This window comes from Centroberyx gerrardi, chromosome 18, assembly GCF_048128805.1.
Source record: "Centroberyx gerrardi isolate f3 chromosome 18, fCenGer3.hap1.cur.20231027, whole genome shotgun sequence".
Taxonomy (NCBI): Eukaryota; Metazoa; Chordata; class Actinopteri; order Beryciformes; family Berycidae; genus Centroberyx; species Centroberyx gerrardi.
The window spans coordinates 5184898-5210558 of record NC_136014.1 but is presented as its reverse complement, the minus strand read 5'-3'; the positions used below and the strand labels follow the sequence as shown (position 1 = coordinate 5210558).

Genomic DNA, 25661 nt, shown 5'->3' with positions numbered 1-25661 from the left:
AAGCCCCTAAAATAGACGGCCCTGTAATTTGGGTGTTAGATGTAGAAATTAGAGGACAGCCCCCTGTGTGGGCATTAATTCACCTCTGAAAGTTGTCTTTATGTGTTTTTTTTCTGTGAGTGAGGTAGGAGTAGAGCGAGGTAGGAAGAGAGACAGAGAGAGAGAGAGAGAGAGAGAGAGAGAGAGAGAGCCAGTGTCAAGGTAATATCAGTATGTTAGACCAGTGATTCTCAACCTTTTTCATATCAAGGACCCCTAATATAGTCCACATTAAAGCCACAGACCCCCATTTCATGAGGTTTTGTCTCTTGAACCCAACTCTGAGAATATTTTTATTGTTAGATATGATTTTCTCCAGAATTCCATGACTATCTGTATTGTGGGTAGAGAGATAACAGAGAAACTACGATCAAAACAATAATTCTTCTACATTCTCTAATTGAGTTCACTTCTTATAAATGAAAGAATGGTGAAGTTTAACACTTCATCAATTTGCTGGGGACCCCTGTAACTCCCTCAAGGGCCCCTGGTGGTCCCCGGACCCCACGTTGAGAACCACTGTCTTAGAGTCTCGATGTTTGAGCGGTGGAAAAGCAATGCAAAACCGCTCGATGATTGTAAGTGAAAAATCTCCTCGTTTGTGGTTTCACGATTGGCCGCAAAATGACGGCATGTTTACGCACGGCACCTCCCTCCAATCGGTAGCTTGGATACGGCCATTCTTCGTTTTGTTTTCGTTTCAAACTATGATTCCATTCCAGGACGAAGTCTCGTTTAGCGTCATATTGTGGGAACACCAATCTTTGGCTGGGACGTTTGGAAACCGCAAGTCTGTTTTTGCCATGCAGCTATAAGAGGATCAGCTTCAAGTCGGCATTTGCCCCACCTTTAATTTGCCTCCTTTTTCACATCCAAGACCGCAGGGTGGATGCCAGCCGAGGTGGCACACAGTCCCACCCAGTATGCCTAGAGTGTGTGTGTGTGTGTGTCCAAGTCTGAGGAGCGGAGCTTGTGCTAATATCCCACCACATCCTGCGTGTGAAGTCCTCAGCTGTCGGTGTCACCAACGTTTGACCACATCCTCAACAACTAGAGTAACAGAAAAAACCCAGACACGTCGGTGAGCTACTGCTGAGCCACAGACTGATTTAAAGCTACACTGAGTCATTTCGAGGCAACTGTTTGAAATCGAAGGACTTCAATACCCAGAAATCACGCAAGGGTGACGCTCGTGTTTACCAACCCGGCCCGGTATGTGATCGCTTTAAATAAACCAAAGAAAAACAGCTGAATACACTCCCCGCTCGATCCACCTACCATTCATCTAAATACAGAAACCATGTAGCTTCACACTGCTGTTTTTACAAGCTTTTCAGCATCTCTCCTCTCTCCGCACGGTTTGCTTTTACAGTTGAGCAACCTGCCTCGCACACGCTGGCAGGTTATAAAAACCCTTGGTGGTTTTCAAGTCCAAAGCCAGGCCCCAAATGGGTGAAAGCATTGAGACATTGTTGGAAACGGCCAGAGGGTGGAAGGCCTGACGTCTTAGTTGTGGGTTGAAGTTGTGGGCTGGTAATCCTCAAGATCCTTGTTTTTTTGGTCTCCATCTTTGGTGCTCAGCCCTGATTGCTGTGGTGTTTCTGCACTGCTCTTCCCAGAGATCACCTGTCAATCAAACTGTGACGTCTTTTTCCTTGGACTTGATGCAGTTTGAGTTTCTTTTCTTTGTCTGTTCAGTCATGGTGGCTATCGCTGCTCATGCTAACTACCCAGTTCTTCTTCTGTTTATTACAAACAAACCGGACACTTAAAACGCATCACTTCCTGTGTGCCAGAGGATTTTTCCCAAGAGCTACCAGACACCAGGTGTTTAGAACAGACAATGGAAAAGCTTTCATGAACTGGATATAGGTTGAATTACTATTATGTTATAGCAATGAGCAAAATGGACATTTATTTATATGAAAATCTTGCATATTATTACTTTAAATTCTCCAAAAGCCAATTCAAGTAGAGCTGCAGTGAAGTCTGGTGCAGAATGTTGAGCCATGTTAGCCAAGCTGGATACATGCACACACACACACACACACACACACACACACACACAGTAGGCATGCAGACAAGCATATGTACTCACACATAAACGCATACACGCAGACACACACACATACGTCCATGAGCATCAACATGTGCACACTTACACACACACCCACACACACACCTAGGTCCAGGTTTTTGAGAGTTACGGGCCAATATAGAGACTGTGAGACTCCAACACCGGACATTTCAGCCAAACCCAACTCTGATCAGCAACAGCTGTTGGCCTAACACACACACGCACACACGCACACACACACACACACACACAAATACAAATATAATAGGTCCGTTGTGGAGAAACAAATCCATGACAAATATGATAAGGCACTGCAGTGTTTCCAATGCCAGTGTGTTTCCAATATGAGTGTGTCTTGTGTGTGTGTGTGTGTGTGTGTGTGTGTGTGAATGCTTATGTTAGTGTTGGCATTGCCCAGTTGGCGATGCCAGAGGAGAAACATTCACACCCTAGAGGCTTATGTAGAAATGGTGTTGTCGGGATAGATGGATGGAAGGAAGAGGGGATGAGAGAGAGTGAGAAAAACTAGAATGGGTTTATGAATGGACGAGTGGACAGTGGATGGATGGGTAGATGAACTTCTCAAATATTTTTAGGTCAGACCCCCAGATAGACACAGATAAGGGCCACACAGTGATAGCCACAATGGCTGAACAGATAACCACCAACAGAAAGTCAAATTTCATCAACAGAAACTCCAAGGAAAAAGACGCCACAGTACTGGACACACTGTTTGATTGACAGCTGATCTCTGGGAAGAGCAGTGCAGAAACACCACAGCAATGAGCGCTGAGCACCAACGATGGAGACAAAATCAAGGATCTTGAGGATTACCAATAAACTATGCATCATCCCTCTGGAACCCCCTCATGTCTTAAGTCTGGGTATGGGGGAAGATGAAGAAATAAATACTGTTTTCCTCATATTGTATTATCATATTGTAGATTCTGTCCAGCAGCTGTTGTGCACATTTTTGTTCTTGAATTGTACAAAATGCAAATGTATTCTGCTTCCTCTACAGAGAACTTGCTGCGAAATACCTGGTCTCTCTTCATGAGTTTAACCTCATAATGAAGAATCTTGTGGCAGACTATAAATTAATGTTTTGTTATTTTTGTTTTGTTATTGTTTTGCTTTGTTTAGTCAAGATTTCAGTGGGTTTGATCCATTTGGTTGTTGATTTGATTCGACTACCGCCTTATAGAGAAAATGTGGTAACACTTAAAGTGCATTGTGATGGATTAAAATCACCACATATAAACATATAAATACACATATTTTTTTATAATATCATCATCAGACAAACATCAATGAAATACATTCACTTTAAGATCACATTATTGTTGCCCCATAAAATATTCAACCCCTTCCACTTTTTCCACATTGTGTTTATTATATCATGCTCTGATTATAATTACCACACACTCACAATGTGCTTATAATGCACTTATGATGCCTTATGAGCACCACTTTAGTTATCGGAAAATGTTACTTTGTTCTGTCTATGTGACTTTTGACTGTACTCTGACTTTATCCATTGTTATACGTATCCACATTATACTTTTATGTTTGTCTTGATTCTGCTTTCTTGGCCAGATCTCCCTTGAAAAAGCGATTCCTGATCTCAATAGGGCTAAGTAAGAGATGAAGGCTTTTATATGAGCTTAAATCTACAACTATTTGTCTGAATTTGATTTGAGAAACATAGGGTAGTTTAACTAATGACATAATGTGTTGATTAATATACACACACACACACACACTGACTGACATACCTTTAGGCCCAGCAGGTCCAGCGTCTCCTTTCTCTCCAATAGTACCGTCGACCCCAATCGACCCTTTTATACCCCGAGGGCCCTGGATGCCTTTCTCTCCCGTCAACCCTGTCTCACACACACACACACACACACACACACACACACACACACACAGGCTTGATTTCAATAAACAGGGTATGTGGCCTGTGTTTATCTGGATGAAAACAACCTAATCTGACTGAGATCTCTCCAATAGTAAAACATCTCTGGTCATAACATCCTGCAATCGTCACTCTTTATCTCAGCCATCAAAGACTTCTCAGGCCCAAACTATGACATATTATTGACATTGCCTTGACCACTGTGACCGCCGCCTGTTATAAGCTGAAATGCTTTGAATTACTTTGGCATGGTTTGACAGTGAAGCTAATATTTAAACTAACTTGCAGTGATTTGACGAATCAAGAACAGCATCCTCTTCCTGTTTTGTGCCGTAAAGCAATATAGCAGATTTCCCGCCAAATCCGACGGTGTCACACAAAGTTAAAAGCAATATAGAGGCTGATAAAAGCTGACAATCTTCTCAGCGATAGTCTTGTTTGTTTATGGGAACTATACTAATGTCTCAAAATGAATGTGGTAATGATCAATTGATGCTAAAATGCTAAACGTAGCACCGTTAAAGTAAGCCAAATCGTTTTAAATTCTGATTCCATTGTTTTGTCTACATTCACCCTGAATGAAATGATGGGACTGAAAGCATTAGAGGCAGAGATGTAAACTAAACCGATGACGGATGATGTCATGTTCTCTGTGGCTTTCTGTGTCGACGTTTTCAATGGTAAAGACGTCCCGCCTCAATAATCCATTAGGAATATCCTGTAAATCATTTCTTGGAAGCGGTATGTAAGCATTTTTGGCGTCCAGCGGGACAGTCCAACTGGATTATTAGATTCTTACGGAACAGGCCAAAAGGATCTTTTGAGCCCTCCTGGATATGAGGACGGATTCCTCTGGCTTGCATGGAAATCCAGTAACACTTTATTTACTTGAAGTGCATTGTGCTGCATTACAAGCAGATTATAGGCTCACTGGAAGCATAAATATAATATATTTTTTACAATATAATCATCAGAAACACATCAGAAAATGACATTCAATTTACTGTCATTAGTTATACAGCTTCCCTAAGTATGCACATTGTCATGCTCTGATTATAATAATTACCCATGCACTCACAATGTGATTACAATGCACTTATGACACCTTATAATACCTTATGAGCACCACTTCATGCACTGTAAACCCTAACCCTAACCCTAACCCTAACCCTAACATTTAATTCGTCAAACATGGTCAAAACATTTACTAAACTTTCCATCCAAACACAGTGGTCTATGTATCCCTAAACTGACATATGCTTGTATTAAAAGTAGAAAAAAAAAATCCCTTATTACTTTACCTAGTGCTTTTCTATAACACATGCACTCAAAAGACAAAGGAAGACTTGTTACTTTGAGCGTTGACATCTTTACTATTGGTTGCTTGTGATGTTGGAGATCTAGGAATTAAAGGTTATTCTACTGTTGCACTCACTGCAAGATACTCTGGGTAAGAGTGTCGGCTAAATGCCTAAAATGCAAATGTAAAATGTTGTCATCGCGTGTCAGATACAGAACAATTGACCAGGAGATTTGTACATTATCAAAGCCTTGCTATGTTTGAACCATAACTGCATGAGTTGTAACAGTCTTTGTGTTTTCGTTAGTGTTGTGTTACATTACATTGAGCTGAATTGAATTTGAATTTTTGCCATAAAAAAGGTAAAATTTAAAGATACTGAATATTGGCACACAATATTGCAGCTTCAATCCAAAAAATATCAGTATCAGCCTTCAAAAACCTATACTGGTCGAACCCTACTGAGGAAGATAACCTGTTGTAATGAAAATATAACCCTAACCTCAGAAATGAGCATGCTCACTAAAGACAACAGGTTAATGAGAGCTGAACCCTGCTCCGTCTCTTGTTTTGGTCTTGGGCTTCTCATTGGGTTTGTTGTGTTTTCATTCTAAAGATTAAATGAGCCTTTTTTTTTGTCTACTCTGCAGTTCGAAATTCCTTTTTCTTCACTTTTTCCTGGAACTATAACAGCGGGGGGTTTCATTTTCAGGAGGGGGGGGCGGGCGGGGGGGATAATGCTTCTTGGAAAAGTCATGTGAGAGTTACAGTACATCAGCCAGGGAATGTGGGATGGATGATGACAGGGGTGCAGCAAGTGTGTGTGTAGGGTAGGGGGTGAAGGGGGGGAAAGGTGGCGATGATTCAGGAGGTACCAAGCTGGAGGGGGTCCCAAAACATCTGGATTCATATCGGTGTTGTTCGTACCATACTGTATCTGTGGTTTTAGTGGAATTACCTGTTAGACTAAGATAGATGATCCCTCCCGTAGGCCCTATATCCACACCCTGTCTGAAAATAAATCCCTACCCCAAGTCTTGTACCTTGTTTTTTTAAACAGGATTTACATGATCTTGTATTCCCTCCTCTCGCCGCATTATGAATGACAGTGGATGTAATCGCAAAAGCAGAGATGCTGCTTCAAAACAGCAAAGCCGTAGGTACCAACCGATGCCTGGTTCTGCATGAAAGGTGACTAGACTCTCACCTTCCATGCCACTTAACCCTCCACCCTCCACCCTCTGCTGTTCCAAATTTGGCATTTACACGGTTATTTATGAGCTGGGTACATTTCATGACCCGTGGGCCCGTAAAACGAATCCAAAAACCACGCTGTGATTTTTAAAAACACAAGGGAATGAATGTGAAAGTAAAGGGTTTTGGGGATTTTTTTGGAAAGCTGAATTTTTGAAGACATTTTTATGTGACAGCAAAGACTCTTTGGTCACCCTGCTTCTGACACTCATCACATTGGAATCAGTTGAAACATCCAATAGTTCTGAGTGAACAGGTTAAATATAAGGTTATACACTTCCTGTCCATAGTAAATACTAGAAAGATTTCCATTAATATGATGCTTCCAGAGCCAGTGCTTCAAGCCATTAAGTCCATGCAGAAGATTTCACCCCACTTAACATTACTGTTAAGTAAATTCACAAATAATAGAATACTAAACTCAATGATTTGATTATCCGTTGAATTTACTGATTAGTGTCGTCCACCTCTGATATGATGCAATTTGTCTGATCAAATTTTTATTGTATAATTCATCACTACTACACTGGTTGTCTATGAGAAGACCTTAACCTGAATTCTTATGCAACTTTTTCATTGGTAATTTGACCGTCTTAATCATTTTGGGAATTGAAATATGAATTTTGGACATTTACGCCAACTCAAACAACACATTTCAAAACTTGACTACAAGCATCCATAACATTTTATTATGTTTAACTGATGGACAATACTATATCAAATATCAAACCTTCTCTGGCATTAATGGCAGTCTGGTTGTACCCACCTCTCATGCCAGCCAACCCAGGGATCCCAGCGGGCCCTAATGGTCCAGCATCACCCTTTTCTCCCTTCGGCCCTGGAGGCCCTGCAGAGAAAACAAACAAACAAACAAACATAAGCCATAAAGAAACAATGCAACATTTGACAACAACATATGATAGTATAGCAGCCATTGCTGCCTGAAAAGTGAACCAAATGAGGATTTACTTATAGTTCCTTTCAGGGCGAAGGGCAGAAGCGGTAGCAATGTAGCAGTGGTGTGCAGTTTGTATCGTTAAAAAGTGGGATTTCTACAATGGCTACATGTGAACTTTTTGCTACTCAATATATTGATCCATAAAAGCTTTCACATTTGCTCTTCTAAACACCTATGAGGAGGTCCGGTCTCTCTTTAAATACATATAAGAAGGTAGAGAAATATAAGAAGCCACAGTCTACATTGAATGTCTTTATTGCTACAGTATGTTGGGCCAGTGCTTACATCGAGTGCAAAAAACCGAAGCAATTTCCGCTTATCACCAAAGGTATCGCCAAAAATCAAGAACATTTTCATTTGTGGTTCAGCTTGAATTTTGTTTAGCTGGAGAAAATCTGTCAGGACAGCATTAGTATTACTAGAGAAGGTCTAGTAAGTGGTAATGTTGTTTTTTGTGGAGCGATTTGGTGATTTCAATCGTGTTCCTGATCCACTGTATTTGTGATTGTTGCTTAGTTACCAAAGCTCTGTCCAGAAAGCGCTAGTATTATTGGACGAGGTCTGAGAATGTCGTTTTTACTGGAACGATTCAGTGATTTCAATCCCGTCTGGACCAACTTTATTTGTATTACAGAGCGCGCGTTCCCGCAGGAGTAACAGTTACCAATAAACTTTACTGTAAGTAATACATATAGGCAATGCCATCCAGATCAGTAGATTGACAGTAGAGTCTGACAGTCCCGGTGTAGACATCATTACCGCTAAAGTTATCTTTTTAGATGATCAGTTGTACCTTTAAAACGGAACACCTGGGAGCGATATGTGATGGATATGATAAACAAAGCCTTTAATTCCAGCAGGTAATGATTTTTACTCATGTAATCCTACAGGTCACATTGTTAAATTCATCACATCTTCCACTATGGCTCAAACACACACACACACACACACACGCACACTCACACGTGCATGCACATGCACATGCACAGGGACTTAGCAGCCAATATGAAGGCCAAACTGGGCCTTACAACTGGTCTGAGGAACGAGTCCAAAAAGTTTGTTGTACTTGGATTACTCTGGAGAGAGGGAGAGAAAAAAGCAGAGAGTGAGCAAGTAAGTGAGAGAGAGAGAGAGTGAGAGAGAGAGGCCACAATGGGAACCACATGTTTAACAAGGTGGACCACAACACAGCTTGTGGGAATACTTAGAAATACGGGGCTCGTTTTTGTCCAGCACATGTCCAGCGGTTCTGATATTTCGGTGCTCTAATGTTCTTAATTTGCACGTTTCTAATGCCGGGAAGCTGCTGAGCAGCTTTGAGATAATGATCTGCCTGTTGTTGCCCCGAGCTGCTGCACTACCGCACACACTTAACTGGCAACAGCAGGTCATCCGACTCTGTGAATGAAAGGGTCACACCAAGGGGGGGGAGGTTGGACATCTACTAAACCCATGTGTGTGTGTGTCTTGTACTTCTAAAGATGAGGAGAATCCTCCAAACTGAGGACCTTTTGTGGATTGTCACTTCCACAAGGAGCGAGTTCACAGGTGGGGATTGAGTTTAGCGTTAGGGTTAGAATCAGGATTAGGTTAGGGTAAGGCTTAAAGCTGGGCACAGAAGTGTCCATACCCAACACCAGAATTTTATTTGGGTAAATGGGGTGAATCTTTTGGGTCTCAGTTAGTGGGGATGGGACACTCCTCTCTGTTGCAGCCCCAATTTGTGATTTAGACTGATAAGATGTGTGCATGTTTACATAAAAATCTTGCTTAGTGCAGCTTTATGGTTAAGGTTGGTTTAGGAGTAGGACTTTAGGATTAAAGCTGCACAAAGCTGTAACACTGCCTAGCTTTAAGGTTAGGATAGTCAATGGAAAGCCCTGACAAGTATCGTAATACAAACATGCGCGTTCGTGTGCGTATGCATTCATGTCTGTGTTTGCAGGCGCTTTGGAAAAAAACAGTCCACCCAGGTGGTCTTGAAGAAAACGCGCTCTCGTTAATAGTTAATTTGTCTTACAGAGTTTCACATTATTAATCTCCTGGCCCTCAGAGTCCTATTTCTTCATTCAACTGAGAGGGCTTCAACAATAACAAGCCCTATGGCCTATTCCAGGCTCAGCCTCAAAACATCTGACAGCACGGGCCACTCCGTCCAAGACAGACTACAGCACAAGCATAGTGCAGAAGCCCCACCGCCCTACATCTATACAAATCTACTGTAGGATCTCTCTCTCTTCTCTGTACAATATCTCTTGAAGGTGGAGCGAATGGCTACATATGTACTGCAGTGTTCCGTCTCGGACGGATCATAACACTGTGGTGTAAAACGACACAATATGTCAAGTAGACATTCTTTATAAGGGTGGATAAAGAGCATGTAGGAAATCTCATCAATATGATGGATGACACAAGGCATTATCAGTGTTTATGCTGTTTAAAGTTACAGTACAATGTAACAAAAAACAGATGGCCAAAACTGTAGTCAAAAAGAGGGTGAAATGTTACATGGATGTTCCTAATCGAAGAGGACAAGGCTTGTGTTGAAAAGCTATTCATTTTGATAGAGGATTTAGGGCAGAACCTTCCTAAGAAGTGCCTTGGCTTTTCAAAGCGATACAGTTACAAGGCCATAACAGACAGCCATTTATTAAGTCACCCGCCACAGAGGAACAGCCAACTTTCCTTAGTTTCCTAAGCAACCAAGTATAATAAAAAAGAGAGTACAGCTAAATCAATGTTTACTAAATAAAACCTTAATTTGGAGGCAGAGCAATGTATGTGTGCTTACTACTTGGTAAGAGAGTGCGTGTGCATGTATGTGTAAGCCTAGACTGAGCCAAGGGACTCTTCACTAGTAAAGCAAACATGCCACTCAGATGTACATTACTGGTCATCAGACGACAAGCAGGGCTGTAAATGTTTCCATGCCTCAGCTCTGCTCAAATCAACTCGTAACGCACCGCTAATTCACCGCCGCTGCCTAGCTCAGCAGCTTTTAGCAACAGGAGATGGACGCTGTGAGAAACACGCAAATCGCCGTTGCCATGTGAATACCTTGTAACTATAGTCTTGCTGATTTTCATATTTTAACTCTAATACAGGCTTTGAAGTTGTGTCATCTCGTAGCAAAATCTGGAGAAACATCATGGAGGTCCAGTGGAGAGTTGGCTTTGCACAAACAACCACACTAGAAAAAGACATAATGAAAAATATTGTTGTAGTGCGGGTTTAGGTCACTTCAGTAATGTTATAAGTAAAAGTCAATAGTCTGATAAGGTAGATTTGTTTCCAAATGTAGGTTACTGTGACACAGTAAATAACTGTCTTGTCTTTAGACCTTGTGCTCTTCTGGTCGAAAGCACTAGGGGAGAACCATTGTAGGGGAGAACCGGATCGATTGTAGCAGCGGTACGGTTGTAGCACGGACCCTTATGCCTGTTACACAAGAAGTAAGAACTTGCAACTTGGTGAGCAGATGTGACTCCCTGTCAAGGAATTCCCTGCAGAAAATCAACACTGTGAGTTGTGTATTTGCGGAGTTACGGTTAAAAACGTGATTTTCATATCGCTAAATCAAATATCGAAAATGGAAGTGTTTTTTGTTTTTGTCATAGAGTATATTTATTTAATACTGCAAACTTTGGTGAGACCTATCATGAGACTAAACATCAGCGATTGTTTCATGTACCATGTTGGTTGGCTTAACTTTTCTGTTGTCCTAGCTCAAATACAGGGAGAGACGGGAGGGACGAAAGTAGCACAGCCTTAATCACTAGCTACCAGAATAGCGTAGCTAGCTAATAGCTTACCAAAAAATAAGCCAGCTAACTAACTTCCCTGCTAAATTCAAGCAGTCGTTGTGGTTGTTGTTCTTGAAATTGCTAGCTAACTTGATAACTCACTTATGTGTTGAAGTAACGCTAGGTTAACATAGCCTACATGCCAACTTCCAGGTAACGTTTCCCACCACGAGTGTTCAAAATGGCCGCCGTGTGAATAAGGTCAATTGGTGGCCACCAGAAGGTGTGTTATATCACCTGAAAGCTCTTTATAAAAGGATTACATGGTCCTCTATGAGTTGAGACAATTGAACCACCCTTGGTGCGTATGAAACCCTTTCAAAACCCATTGGATAAACTCAAAAATGCATGGTGGCCAAACTAAAAGCAAGGGTATTTTTCTTAGTTCCTGAATAGCTGACATAGTCTGTCAGTGATGATACTGTACATATGCTTACATAATAGTATGTATGAATGTATGCAAAGATCTACACACATGTGCATAAAGGGAACTCACATGCGTGCATGTGAACACACACATAACTGCTTTGTCCGTCTCTCTCTCTCTCGCGCGCACACACACACACACACACACACACACACATACCGCTGTCAAATTGAAAGATAGGCCTGAAACCCTAGCAGAAGGCGTTTGCTTCACGCCAATTAAACACTTAGCTAGTACCAGGGTAACATGGTAACATACAGAAGGGAGGAGAGTGGAGAAAAGGAGTCATGAAAGAGGTAAGAGGAGGAAAGTGGAAGAAGAGAAGTGGCATAGAAGAGGGAAAGGAAAGAAGAGAGAGGAGAGAGGGGAGAAGAGGGGAGAAAAATGCACTCCAAACCTTTCTACAACTTCGCTCTCCTCCCTCGCTACCACTCGTACGCTACCAAGAAGTAGCTGAGAGAAGACAAGAGAAGGAAGGAAAGAAGGAAGGATAGGAAAAGAGAGAGGGGGGAAGAGGAATCGGGATAGTTTCTGCACTTCTGCATCTTATATGAGACCAGGGTTAGACCGATATATGGGGTTGCCTTAAAGGATATTTCCGGTTATTTTTAATCTGGGCCTTATTTTCCTAGTTTTTGCCATCATGACGATTGATTGTGTTCAAGATTTCATCACTTACTTCACTGTGGAGCTTTACATACCTCCAGTTCTCTGGAGCTCTCCAATACACACCCAGAGGGCCAACGTATTCTCCAACAAAGGGTGATCTTTCAACATAACACTCAATGACTTTCAATGGAGAGTTTTAGTGTCCCATGATGGTCTAAATGCTGTTTCAGAGGCTTTTCCACCCTGACAAGAATACAATTCTACGGGAAACACTGACTACTAATTTTTTGAGCATGATCAAATTTATAGATATTGAATATTGGCACAAAATAGCAGCTATCAGCAGCTTCAATCCAAAAATATTGGCATTGGCATCAACCATATCGGTCCAATCCTTGATGAGACTTCAGTTGATGATGACCTCATACATGTAAGTTGTCATCAAAATCGTCTCAGACTGATTTGCCTACGCTGGGCACATGTTAAATCCTGCAATCATGTAATTTACTAACTGGAGAGGTAACTTTAAGATTTTAGCATCATCCATCAAAAGAGACTTCAGGGGGTTTTAAACAGGTTCTCTTGTTTCCTTCCAATATCCATAGAACAAGTAACATGTGTGGCATGAACATCAGTTTCAGAGTCACGGAGGGAAGGCAAAGGTACTGCAAGAAAGAAAAGAAGGGGGGGATTTTTAAACCCACGAAGAAAGAGAAGAGAAGAGAAGAGAAGAGAATCAAGATGTAAACGTTCTTGGCTTTAAGGTGACTGTGAGCTAACAACAAACAAATGGGCCGGGGAGGTAAAACTAATGACAGAGCTGAGTGGTTGGGTTTTTGTTTTGGATGTAGCGTCTAAATTTAACCCACAATTGTTTCCAGGCTCAGGAGAAACGGCATCCCACCCACATGTGAAGCAGACACGAGATCGCGGGTCTCATTCGGTTTAGATTCCCATCAGTCAACTCGGGCCGTGTCCCTTGCCAGCATTACATCACGGCATTCCTATTCTGATTTGAACAAGCTAGGGAAGTCATTTGGTAAGCTGGCAGCGAGAGCGAAACCACGTCGGGACTAATCAGGTTCGAACCGATTGGAGTAAGAACATTCGGAGTTGCTCAATACCCCGGGGTACTAATCCCAGGGTGTAAAATCAGGTTTGCATGCTAGGGTCATTTGCATTCAATCACACTGCAAACATCTATTGGCCAAGACTAGTTATTGTAAAAGATCATTTTGGAGCACTGAGTTCCACCCAGGAATTCATTATACTAAGAGTTACAATTCTCATGTTCTCATAGTGTATTCTTATATTTTTCATACAATCTCATATTTCCTTGTTTTTATAAATTGCATATATCTTGATACTTTTAAAAATGTAATTTCTTTTCATACTACATATACGTCATTTTTGTTTTCATTTCATGTTTCATACATGGAATTCATTTTCTTTGTCTCAGTATGTTCTACTGCTGTTATTTGCACACCATGCATTAATACTATAATTAATATTTCATACTTATCCCAACCCTTGTCCATACTAATAGCTGTCTAATAATGATATAACTGGCCATTTAGCAAAAAATACATTGCCTATACTTATAATGGTATTGTCAAAATTCTTACTTTAAGGAGGATTTAAAAGTGGTGGGGACAGAATTGGACATTTCATTAGTTTAAAGGTGCAACATATAGCATTTTTACATCAATTGATCATTAGTGCATACATTATGAAAAATTTGTGTAATTACTGTGAACAAACAAGATTGGTACATAAGATTGGCAGCCTCTACTACACTGCATTTTACATTGTGTGCCAATGGGACAGAGATTGCTTCATGGCACAAAACAGGAAGAGGGCGCTGTTCTTCTAACACAAATGGAGCTAAAACTTTCAGAGTTTCTGGCAATGAGTGAAAGGCCACTGGAAAAATCACGTCCAACATGTTTATCCTTTTCAGTAAAGCAAAAGCAACAGGGTTTATGGGAAATGTGGTCTTCATTTAGAGAAACACTAGCACTAACAATACCACTGGTGTTAGATAGAGGCTGCCAATCATCTCCACTATGGTCTCATTTGTTTACAGTACTTATACCAAGGTATCACAATTAACTTGACAGTGATATACTGATGTTTAAAAATGCTACATGTAGCACATATAAGTGCAGTTACTGTCCTAACAACCCAACCTGAACCTGTCTCAACCATTGAAAACACAGCCATAGCTCTTAGTCGACCTTCTAGTATGGTGAGGTTCTTCAGGGTCATGGAGTGCTCCCAGTCCTTGAGGCGGAGGTCCTCGGTGATTGTGTTGAGGATCTCCATCTCGTTCCTCAGCTGGGCCTCCGTGTGGACGTGGGTCACCCATAGACTGGTGGTGTCCTCTGTGATGTTGCTGATCTGGATCTGAGGAGCATGGGATATAGGCAGAGATACAGTCAGTGTGTAAGCAGCAGTAGTTCTGCAATAGCACAGTTTCTATTTTTCTAGCCTGGTTGTTATATATTTAGCTATTATTTGCGCACAGCTAATTCTCCAGCTAATTCTCCAGCAAACATAAATGGTTGCTGGAGATTTGTGAAACCAGTTTATAGCCTTTATATAGCGTTTGGGTTAAAGACACTCAATTTCATGGCCAAGATGTCAGAATAGTGTATATATGGTGGGTAAATAAAACGGCTCAGGCCAGCTGTGAAGTCTGAACAACTGCTAACCTGCAAGTCCTGTATCTTCAAGTGGTGAACACTGATGTCACTGCTGAAGGTGTGATTGACAGCTCCCACCGTCCAATTAACCTCCTCCAGCTTCTCTCTCAGCCCGCTCACCTGTCCTGAGGTGTCCCTGGGATAGAACAGAAATATAATCCAATAACACTTTTTTTTTTAGCTTGTTTTCCCTGGTGATAGACACACTGCAAATCTGCACATTCTGGTATATGTTAGCTACATATGTAAATTTCATCATCTGATATGGTGAATATTTTTTTTGTTTTTACAATGCATGTCTCATATGTTTCTCATTTGTTATACAATACATATACTGTATCTTGATTTTTTTTATAATTTGTCAATTTTTTTAATACGGGATATATTTCATATTTTTGTATTGTCATATTGTACATGTCTTTCATTCATTTTTTCTTTGTTTCAGTATGCTCTACTGCGGTTATTTTGCACACCCTCATACATGCTGTAATTCATATCTTCTCATACTTCTGAAGTTCTGCATAATACGTATGTGTACCTGAGCAGGTGGTCCTGGTCACGGAGCCAGGCGGAGGCTCGGGTCAGCTCCGCACCAAGGCCCGTCAGGTTCCTGCTGGTGGAGGTGCTCAGAGAGGCCAGCCTGTCGTCCAGCTGCACCAGGTAGCCCTCCGAATGAAGGGACTGAGCCTGGATGCTCCTCAGCTCCGCCTCCAGGCCCTGAGGGTTAGAGATTAGCGATCTCTCACTGTTCATAGTTACCATTATGTATGATCATGCTGACAGCTTGAAATCACAGTTCATGAGTTAACTTTGATGAAAAGTTAGTTTCTGTCCAGAATAGTGCATTAAATCTTTGGTAAAACTAGCTTCTTGGACAAAACTACAATCTTTAGTCATTCCTCGTTACTCAATTAAACATCTCAACATCTCAACCTGTTGATGTTGACAGAAGTCAATGAAAGTCATAGATTATTTATTACCCCTCTGGTGAGTGTTACATATCCACATCATTGGCGTCGTTAGGGTCATTCTTTTGGGGCTTAAGCCCCGAAACTTCTGAGCCTAGCCCCGAATATTGTTTGAGGAAAAAAAAAAAAGTTTGCCAGGGCTTGACACCGCTCGACTGTCGCTCCATAGAAACTCCGTGTGTGTTTGTGTGTTTGGCCAGTGTGTGTGAGAGAGACAGAGGGTGGGGTGACTGTGTGTAGGAGCCAATCAGTGTCATGCATGTAGAGCTTGGTGTTCATTGGTCAGTGCTGAGTCACTCAAAGTGCAGCGGTTCACTTGTCAGACAAAATGGCATTTTCAGGTCGAGAGAGCAAAACAAAACAATTAAATCTTCTCGGATTTTTCCGAAGGACACAAGGTAAGAGAAATAGGCCTATACAGCATATATACATACATTTGTTAAACCAGCCTGTTCAAAAATCAATGTCAGCAGCAACAGTGATGCAGAATGTGATTCCTGATTTCCCCATGACAGCTAAAGTAACGTGGGTGCGGTAGTAGAACTAGCTAGCTGGTTGTTCACGTACACGAAGGATACCCGAATATAAAAGTGCAACATGAATGTTTGTGAAGCATGATAAAAGCATGATAAAAACATGACTATGATGAAACAAAGAACTATAAAGATTGGGTTTCATTAGTCCAAGTCTGTTGCATGAATTGTTTTGATGCTGTGATGCTAAGTCATTAGAACATAATGTAATGAGTTGTTTGACATTGACAACAAAAGTTACTTGATCTTTTAAGAGGCTAAATTAATGGTATTGCGATTAAATGAAACCCAGAACATATGTATATTTAAAGGGAATCAATGTTTAAAATATACATTTTGCATTAGGCAGGGTATGTTATTTTGAGCTTCATGTAAGATGATTTAATGGTTTTTCAGAGGGTAGCAAAGACACAGCAGATGAGCTACAGACTGAGGAGCCAGCAGGACATTTGAGGAGAGGACAGAAAACAGAGACAACAAGAAGAAAGGAGAGTTGACCAGAGAGAAAGGAACATACAGAGGTAGAGACAGGCAAGACACAGGGACATATGAGCCACATAAAATATATGCAGTCATGATGGTACTGTAAGGCGTTTTGGGTAAAACCAGTAACCAACTAGCATGTTAAGACCACCCACAGATGTTGTTTTGTTGTTTGTTTATACAAAAGATTTAGTTGATCTAGACTCTCAGTATTCATCTCAAATTGCTCGAAAATTGTGTATTTACCTGTTGAAATTTAAAAAAAATCTCCCAGGGGAGGATGCCCCCGGACCCCCCTACAAAGGCCTGGGCTGAGCCCCAAATGTCTTCTAATCCTAGATACGCCCCTAATCCACATACTTTTTCATTTTTTGTTGTAGCTGTGTTTGTCCTGTTAAGTATAATTTGTCTTTTGCCATAACGATTGATTAATCGATTAACAGAAAATAATCGATTATAATTTTGATAATTGATTAATCATTTTACTCATTTATCAGTAAAAACACCAAACATTTGCTGGTTACAGCTTCACAAATACTAAGATTTGTGTGATTTTCTCTATTTCATATCATTATAAAATGAATAGTGTTTTTTTTTTGGCTGCTGGTCAGACTAAGTAAGCAATTTTATGACATCACTTTGGGCTCTGGCAACTTGTGATGGGCATTTGTCATTATTTTTGACATTTTATAGACTACATGATGAATCAATTAATCAAAAAAATAATCAATAGATTAATTGATAATGGAAATAATCGTTAGCTGCAGCGCTACATAACTTTGGTGCTGAGATGCTGAGACTTTTGATTGACTTGACTGGTAACTGTAATGTTTTTGTTGAAATTGAAATTAATGGGAAAAGTTAATGGGAAAGTATTGTTAGTGATTTTGAACTGAATTTAACTGAACTTGTTCCCACCAAACTCTATTCAGGTGCTGGAACACTGTCTAGGTTTGGACCCCATCTCTCTAAGCACCGTTTCCCACCGTGTGTGCCGTACCTTGATGAGGATCTCCAGCCTCTGCAGCCAGTCGCTGTGGTTCTGGAAGAGGTTCTCCAGCTTCCAGATGTTCTCCAGCAGGTCGGCCTGCGTCGACGCCTCGCCCAGCGTCTGCTGCAGCAGCCGGGAGCGCTCCGACATCCGGGTCACGTTCTCCATCAGCACCTCCTGCCGCTCCGAGGAAACCTGGGAACGAGAGACTGGGGAGGGAGGGAGCGAGAGACAGAGAGACAGAGAGAGAGAGAGAGAAGAAGAGGGGTTAGTGTTGTTGCGTTAAAGTGTCATTCAAGGATGTCATTCTCTCTCATTAACTCTAAGCTGTGGCAAAGTTCCTGCATCTAACATCATCTGCCACCAAACATCCAAACCTGCTGATATTGACTAAATTGCTTGGTGGCAATGACTGATGACTGACAAGATATTACTATTTGATCAGAGCGATAAACTATTAGACGTAGATCACCATACTATCACCTTAGACCCAGCGGACATGTTGATGTTGAACACATGTTGATTCAACAGCCTGCATTAATGTTCAAAATTCATAAATATGGCACAAAAATAGTCTTCCATAGATGGTTTTGTGAAATCAGGACAGAAAAATCTTTCTGACTTCAGTTCCAAACACTTTCCAAAGCCGTTTTAATAGGAATTTCCACTGTGCCATAATAGTGTGTGCTCATTTGGATTGATGTTGAACTTGGCCTCCTTCAACATATCGCTGTCCATCAAATGCCTGCTGAGGAGAGATCATTGGTCCTGAATGATCTTTTTTTTTTAGATGTGGCTTCCAAATTGATTTCTGGCACTTTTTGCTTAATCTTTCCGCACCATTATAATGATAAAAACTGCAGGATCAAACTTGGATCCACTTAGGGTGAGGTATGGCAAGGCGTGTACAATTTTGTTGCTTTTTCTGAAATCCTGTATCAGTCTTAAGTCATAACTTAATTCAGTCTAAAAAGTACACTAAAAAACACTTGTATCTCGTACTTGAAATATAAAAGAAACAGAGAAACAAAAAGATAGCATATGTTGCAATGAGGCTGCATATGAATTTGTATTGGGAGGAGGATATCGGGACTGGACAATCTGCACTACAAGAGTGTAGGTTTAGCTGCAACATCACATTTGTTGATGGTGAACACATTGGCAGTGACCCTTTCTCGTCTTGTTTTTGGCGATGGTATAAAGACCACTTCTCTTTTCTCTTTGCTCTTTTCTGGACCGTGCCTAATGAGAAAAAGCTCCGCAGCGTCATGTTCTGTTGAGGAACGCGTTGCGTGGTAACGGCTCGATAGCCCGCGCTACGCCATGACGGCATCCTCTCCGCGGGACAGCAGGGACCCATGTGCGAGAGAAAAAAAAACGTCCATTGCCTCCGATGGAAGAAGAAGGGAATACTCGGGAAATGGAAGGAAACAGATAATTCCCTTCGCACATGCTCTCCGACAGCACATACTCTTTGCATGTGTGTTTCTGTTTCTGTGTGTGTGTGTGTGTGTGTGTGCCTACATGTGCTTGCGTCCAAGCCAAGAAACATTGGAATGACTTCAGCGCAAGAAAAACACTGCAAAGCCACATGGCTGCACACAAACCATCTGCATTCCCACTCATTATGTGTGTTAGGTTTATTCCTAATGACCTGAAAAACTAAATAAGCCGAGATTGCTCCACTACAGACAGCTCTTAATTGCTAAATGATGGTCTGTCAAAGGCCGTGTGTTTTCGTACGAACACACACACACACGCACACACATAACCATAGATAAGACCCAATGCTATTAACCAGAACCTGATGGGCTCGTATGAGGGTTCTCAAATGTACCGCAAGAAGAAGGAGTGGTGAAGGGACACAATCCAAGAACCACAAAACCAACAGCAAATGGATGGACGACCAGAAGAGGATTAATGAGAGAGAGGGAGAGAGAGAGAGAGGGAGGGAGAGAGACAGAGAGAGAGAGAGAGAGAGAGAGAGAGAGAGAAAATAACAGTGAAAGAGGTGATTTAAGGTGAATAACTTTCACTCATCCTGGGAGACACCAACTTCATTCCAATCTCTCTCTCTCTCTCTCTCTCTCTCTCTCTCACTCACTCACACACACACACACACACACACACACACGCACAAGCATACACACACACAGCCAACCTTATTCTTCAATTTCATTCAGGAAACACCCCATTAACAAAACATTTCTTTGAAAAACATCACGAAACACATGATTCCTATGCTGACAGTACATTTGAAAACAAAAATCATGATACAGTATATACTTTTATATATATACTTTTAAGATTTGGTTTATTGGTTTTCAGTCTTTCACTTGTATAACAGGTACAATCAGCATAGAAAACATTTTACAATATATATATACAGATAAAGGAAAAAAGATGTGAAGAAAAGAATGAGGGAAAAGGGGTATGAAGTTGCTTTTGGTGATTTTCGTGTTTTAAATCTAATTAAAGGATAGCACAGTCCTCTATCTATAGGTTGAGAAAACTCTACAACCCTTGGCCTTATGAAACCCTTTCAAAACTCATTGGATAAACTCAGAAATGCATGGGGGTCAAGCTGAAAACTGTTTTTTCTTGATTCCTTAAAAGTTGAGATTTGGGAGATACAAGGTTTTCAACCAGCAGCGGTGACATTGATACGGCATTGAAGAAAGAAAGACTTGTAAGGGTTGTAAGAAAGTTGAAAGGGCAGTTCAGAGCTTTAGGTTTAGTGCAATTCAGGAATGGTTTCCACATTTTGTGAAATTTGTCAGAGGAACCGCAGCGTGGTTTCTGGAGTTGAAGTTGCTGCATCATATTTCTTAACCATAGAGTGTGAGCTGGGTGCTGTGGCTTCTTCCAATTCAATACAAGTAGGGCTAAAAAGTATAAACTTAACACATTTGAATAGATTTTTCACCCTGTGTCTCACTTAGGACTCATCATTAGGACTCATCCATCATAGCTGTCTGATTTCCACTCACTGTTGTCAGTTAACCTGCTGGTCTGTTAACCCCCCACATCCTCAACCAACCAAGCCACAGACACCACATATTAACCGAATGGAGAGAAAAGGCATTTCAATCCACACTGACATTCATGTGGCTGTACACTCAAGATGATTTTGCTTTACGTTTAAACATCCTTTGTTTCATGTCACGATGGGAATTAGATCAGATTCAATTAGATGGAATTTTACTGATCCCTTGTGGGGAAATTGGGCGGTTGCTGCAGTAAATAATAGGATACAGCCAAGAAAAATAGAGTATGAAGAGGAATAGAGCCAATGGGGGGTACTAAACATTTTCAACAGGAGAACATATTTAGTAAAAATATATGAATGAAAATGCACTGGTGTACAGCCTCTATGCAGACTGTGGAAAATGACAGCTGCAGAACATACTGACACAAAGACAGTGAATGGAATTAGACAAAAAAACATTTACAATATGAACAAATGTGAGTCCTATGCGCCGCAGATCTGATGTTTTTAGTGCGGAGTGAACAGAAAACAAACACATGGAATCTAACCGTTTCATTTCTGATTGGCAACACGTGCTCCTAAATCAAGTCAGCTTTATTAAATCTGATCCATGTCGGATCCACGGTCATGTGACCACAGTCTGAACCGCCGGATGGGAATTTGTGCGGTTTCTTACGTTGGTCTCCGTGGGACAGATCGCTGTCGTCAGAACGGAGTCCGCTTGACCGCAAAAACATGGACAACAACTCAAGCAGCCAGCGGAGAGAAATTGAATTTGGATTTGGGGAGATTCCTACGCATAAACAAAACTAGAGGGGATCGACCAGTGTTTGAAACAATTGGAAGAGAAATGGTGTCAACGGAAAATCAAGAACTCAAGAACATTTTCAAGCAACGACCGTGATAGGGAAGGGAGAAAGGGCCCATGGAGAAGAGTCATACTCTACTTCTCTTTCAGTCATCAGCCCTCATAATGTCATACTGCTGTTGAGTTATGTCTGGAAAGGGGGGAGCAGGGGTTTAAGGTGTGTGTTTTGCGACTTCAGGAAGACGACGATGAGAAATGGACCGAAAGACGAGCCGTACGTCTGACAAATCCATTTATGTCCTCATGTCGCTCGGCTCCGTAGGATGGGAAAGTCATCTTTTGTCTTTTTCTCTTCTCTGTTCCTTCCTCTCTCTTTCACACACGCACGCGCACAGTGGCGATGGCGTGATGGCGGCGGTATTCGAAACAGATTCGTCGTATTCCCAAATTCACAGCTTCATGGTGTTTGAATTCTCCAGCGGAGGGCTGTTTGGGGAGTAGAGGACACTTTATCCGTCCATGTATCATATGTTCTGGCTTAGGGCTCGGCCGGGATGGTCGAGCCAGCACAACAGCTGGGCTTCAGCATGTAATGTGGATGGATCCTGCATTAATGGTTCAGCCTGCAGATGGTCTCTCTCATATATATACAGTATATATATACATTTACCTTGAGGTGGGGACTCAAGTCACATGATTTGGACTCAAGTCACAGTTTTAATTGCTTGAGACTTGACTTGATGCATGAAGAGAAGACTTGAGACTTGACTTGACTTGGGTTCTGGTGACTCAGGACTTGACTTTGACTTGTACTTTGATGACTTGAAAAGGTTTCTTTAAGATATTAAATTGATTCTGGACTCTTGATTTGTTCTGACTTGACTTGCTGTTCTACATTTAGACTTGAGACTTGACTTGAGACTTGTGCCTCAAGACATTAATGACTTGGACTTGACATTAATGACTTGGACTTAACTTGGTAATCTAAATTCAGACTTGGGACTTGACTTGACACTTGTGCCTCAAGACTTGAGACTGACTTGGGACTCGACCAAAGTTAACTTGGTCACACCTCTGGCTTTCCCAAAGATAGATTCTTTTCTTTCTTTTTCAGAATTGGTGACATTGAGAACTTTAACTTTAAGTCAAGTAAATATATACTTATTATAGTAAATATAATCTAGCTGAATCATATCTAGATCCGGATATGGGATGCATGTTAATGCCAGGTGGAAGGAGGGGCAATGAGACAGACAGAGACAAAAGACATGGAGACATGGAAGCTGGGTTGTATTTTTGACAGCAAACAGACGGCAAGCTCTTTAATTTTCTGTCTGAGCCAAGGATGACAAAACAGACAGACCCCCGACAGCCACCATGGACCACACACACACACACACACACACACACACACACACACACACACACACACACACACAAACACACACACACACTCATTCACTCTGCTGTTCAAAGTCAGAGGAAGAGTCTAACACTGCTCTCAGTGTCTGCCTCTGTCTGTCTGGTTAGTAGAATAGGATTATTGTTAGAGAGAAAGAGTTTTATGATAGAATCAAGGCCTTCTAAAGTCTTAACCGATAATAAGAAAAGAAGAATATTATATTAGGTGAGGAGAGCCATGCGATTGATTCTTCTACAAATTTTGGATATTACTGTTGCATCTCCAAAATATGAACTTTTCAGGAACTCAGAAAAATAACCTTGTTTTTACAGTAGCTTGACCACCATGTGTTTTGAAGTTTATCTGATGGGGTTTGGAAAAGTTGCAGAGTTTTGTCAACCCATAGAAGAGTATGTAATCCTTCCACTTAAGTTAAAAACACACACTCTCTCTCTCTGTCTTTGACACACACACAAAGACACACACACACACACACACACACAGACAGGCTGGCTGGACAGTGTCATGGTCAAGGCAGAAAGACAAGACAGAGGGAGGACTATAAGTGCTGCATTCCTCTGTGGGCAAAGCCAAAGACAACATGGTGCCTTCATCTATCTCTTTATCTGCTGTTTGTGTGTGTGTGTGTGTGTGTGTGTGTGTGTGCAGGGGGGGGGGCATAAACTTGTACTCAGGCTGCAGTAAAAAGGGTTGTGTGATGCAGTAAATCCCAAGACCTCCTCTCAGCTAGACTAGACTAGACTATTTGTTTCCGATGTCACATTGCCCTCCAAACTACAATAAATTCTATGTTCATCCTAAAAACTATGCTATTAACTATGTTGCTAACAGTTCAGCTGCTAGTGTTAACTAGCTAGCCAAGTCCATAGATGAGATGAATGCAGCTGACTAGCTAGGTAGCCAACTCTTTTATTTCCATATTTTTTTATTTATATATTTTACTTTTATATGTTCATGCGTTGTAATTGCCAGTGTTATGTTTCATACCCCCCATATGCTCAACTGTTATTTATATCCTATATTTTTCTTTGCTGTGTCCCATTATTATTAGCTGCTGCAATGACGCAATTTCCAGACGGGGATCATTAAAGTTTCATCTAAACAAACATAATCTAATTAGGTCTGTACGTCATGCGCTGTGGGCCTGTACAGAATCTGTACATGTTTCAGTTTACATGCGTTCGTGCCTGTTCTCTATCAGCGGGGAGGGGCGCGAAATGGTGTATTAATAGCTGGTTTAGGTGAGAAGTTTCTTAATCTCAGCCTTGTCCTTCCCACTGAATTACAGGCCTTTCATCATTGGTCCCTGTGTCGTGTTAAAGTGTTGTACAAGTCAAATGTCCTGCAGTGCTCTGCCTTCTGGCCCTGCACCCATGGTAACTAATCTCTCTGTTTAGCACAGTTCTCACAGGCTTTTTAATAAAGTTACTTAATAGGATGTGTGTGTGTTTGTGTGTGTGCGTGTGTTACAAAGGAAAGGGTTGTGAAATGACTAGCAGGTTCATTTAGGTCCCTGCCATGACAAACAGACTTATTGGACGCCTGAACTGATTTACACCTCAAAGAGATATTTAACTTTGGGGGAATATTTACACTTTTAATGCACATGGCTCTATAGGAGGAAGTCCATCAGAACTGGCTGCTCTGGGGACCCATCGTCAGCACCATTTCTTACTTACTCGTTGAAAACCACGTCTAAAAATAAAACTTATGACACATTTGCAAATAAAAAGCTAAGATACAAGATAAAACTTTGATCATTCCCATGAGGAAACTGGGTCTCTTTATGACTGGAGAGCTTTCAGCTGATGTAACATGCCCTCTGGCGGCCATGTTGGAGGTCCTTAGCTCTTGGCAGCAACATCTGTGAACAGCTTACAACACAACCATCTCAACAGTATTGAGTAGACATGATTAATTTCTGTGCTTTTATTGACTGGAGACTGATCATTTCATCACCGTCAGCTTGATTTGGTTAGCTAGCTAACCATATTATCTGGTTAGCTTACTATCACTGTCTTGTTAAGACATCTGATTTGCACAATAGCTAATGTTATGTGGCTAGTAGCAACTAGCGGCTAGTAGCGGCCAGTAGTTGAATGATAACATTACCCAGTAATGTTATTAGTTTTGATAATTTTGTTGCTTTGCTAAAATAGCGTGCTCGCTAGTTAGCCAACTTTTTGTCTGACTGTTCTCAAGCTACAGCTCAGTGTTGTGGAGTAGAGGCTAGGGCTACAGACAACACATTTTCCTACGTTTCAGTAATGGAAATTTGTAGACATATCTACCTTATCAGACAATTCACTTTTACTTATAACTTTATTTAATTGGACCCTCGGCCCACATGTGACATTTTTTTCAGATATTTTTCTT

General features: G+C 41.2%; 1 protein-coding gene across 1 annotated transcript in view; it reads right to left on the bottom strand.

The window, feature by feature from the left end:
- scara5 (scavenger receptor class A, member 5 (putative)) overlaps positions 1-25661 on the bottom strand; it is a 76487-nt gene that overhangs the window by 19102 nt on the left and 31724 nt on the right. Inside the window, exons 4-9 of the mRNA XM_071922449.2 lie at positions 18075-18274; positions 15629-15807; positions 15100-15226; positions 14623-14791; positions 7355-7435; positions 3892-3999 (exon numbers count right to left, since the gene is read on the bottom strand). Of these exons, the coding sequence (XP_071778550.1) occupies positions 3892-3999; positions 7355-7435; positions 14623-14791; positions 15100-15226; positions 15629-15807; positions 18075-18274 (864 nt within the window). The remainder of the gene's footprint in view (positions 1-3891; positions 4000-7354; positions 7436-14622; positions 14792-15099; positions 15227-15628; positions 15808-18074; positions 18275-25661) is intronic.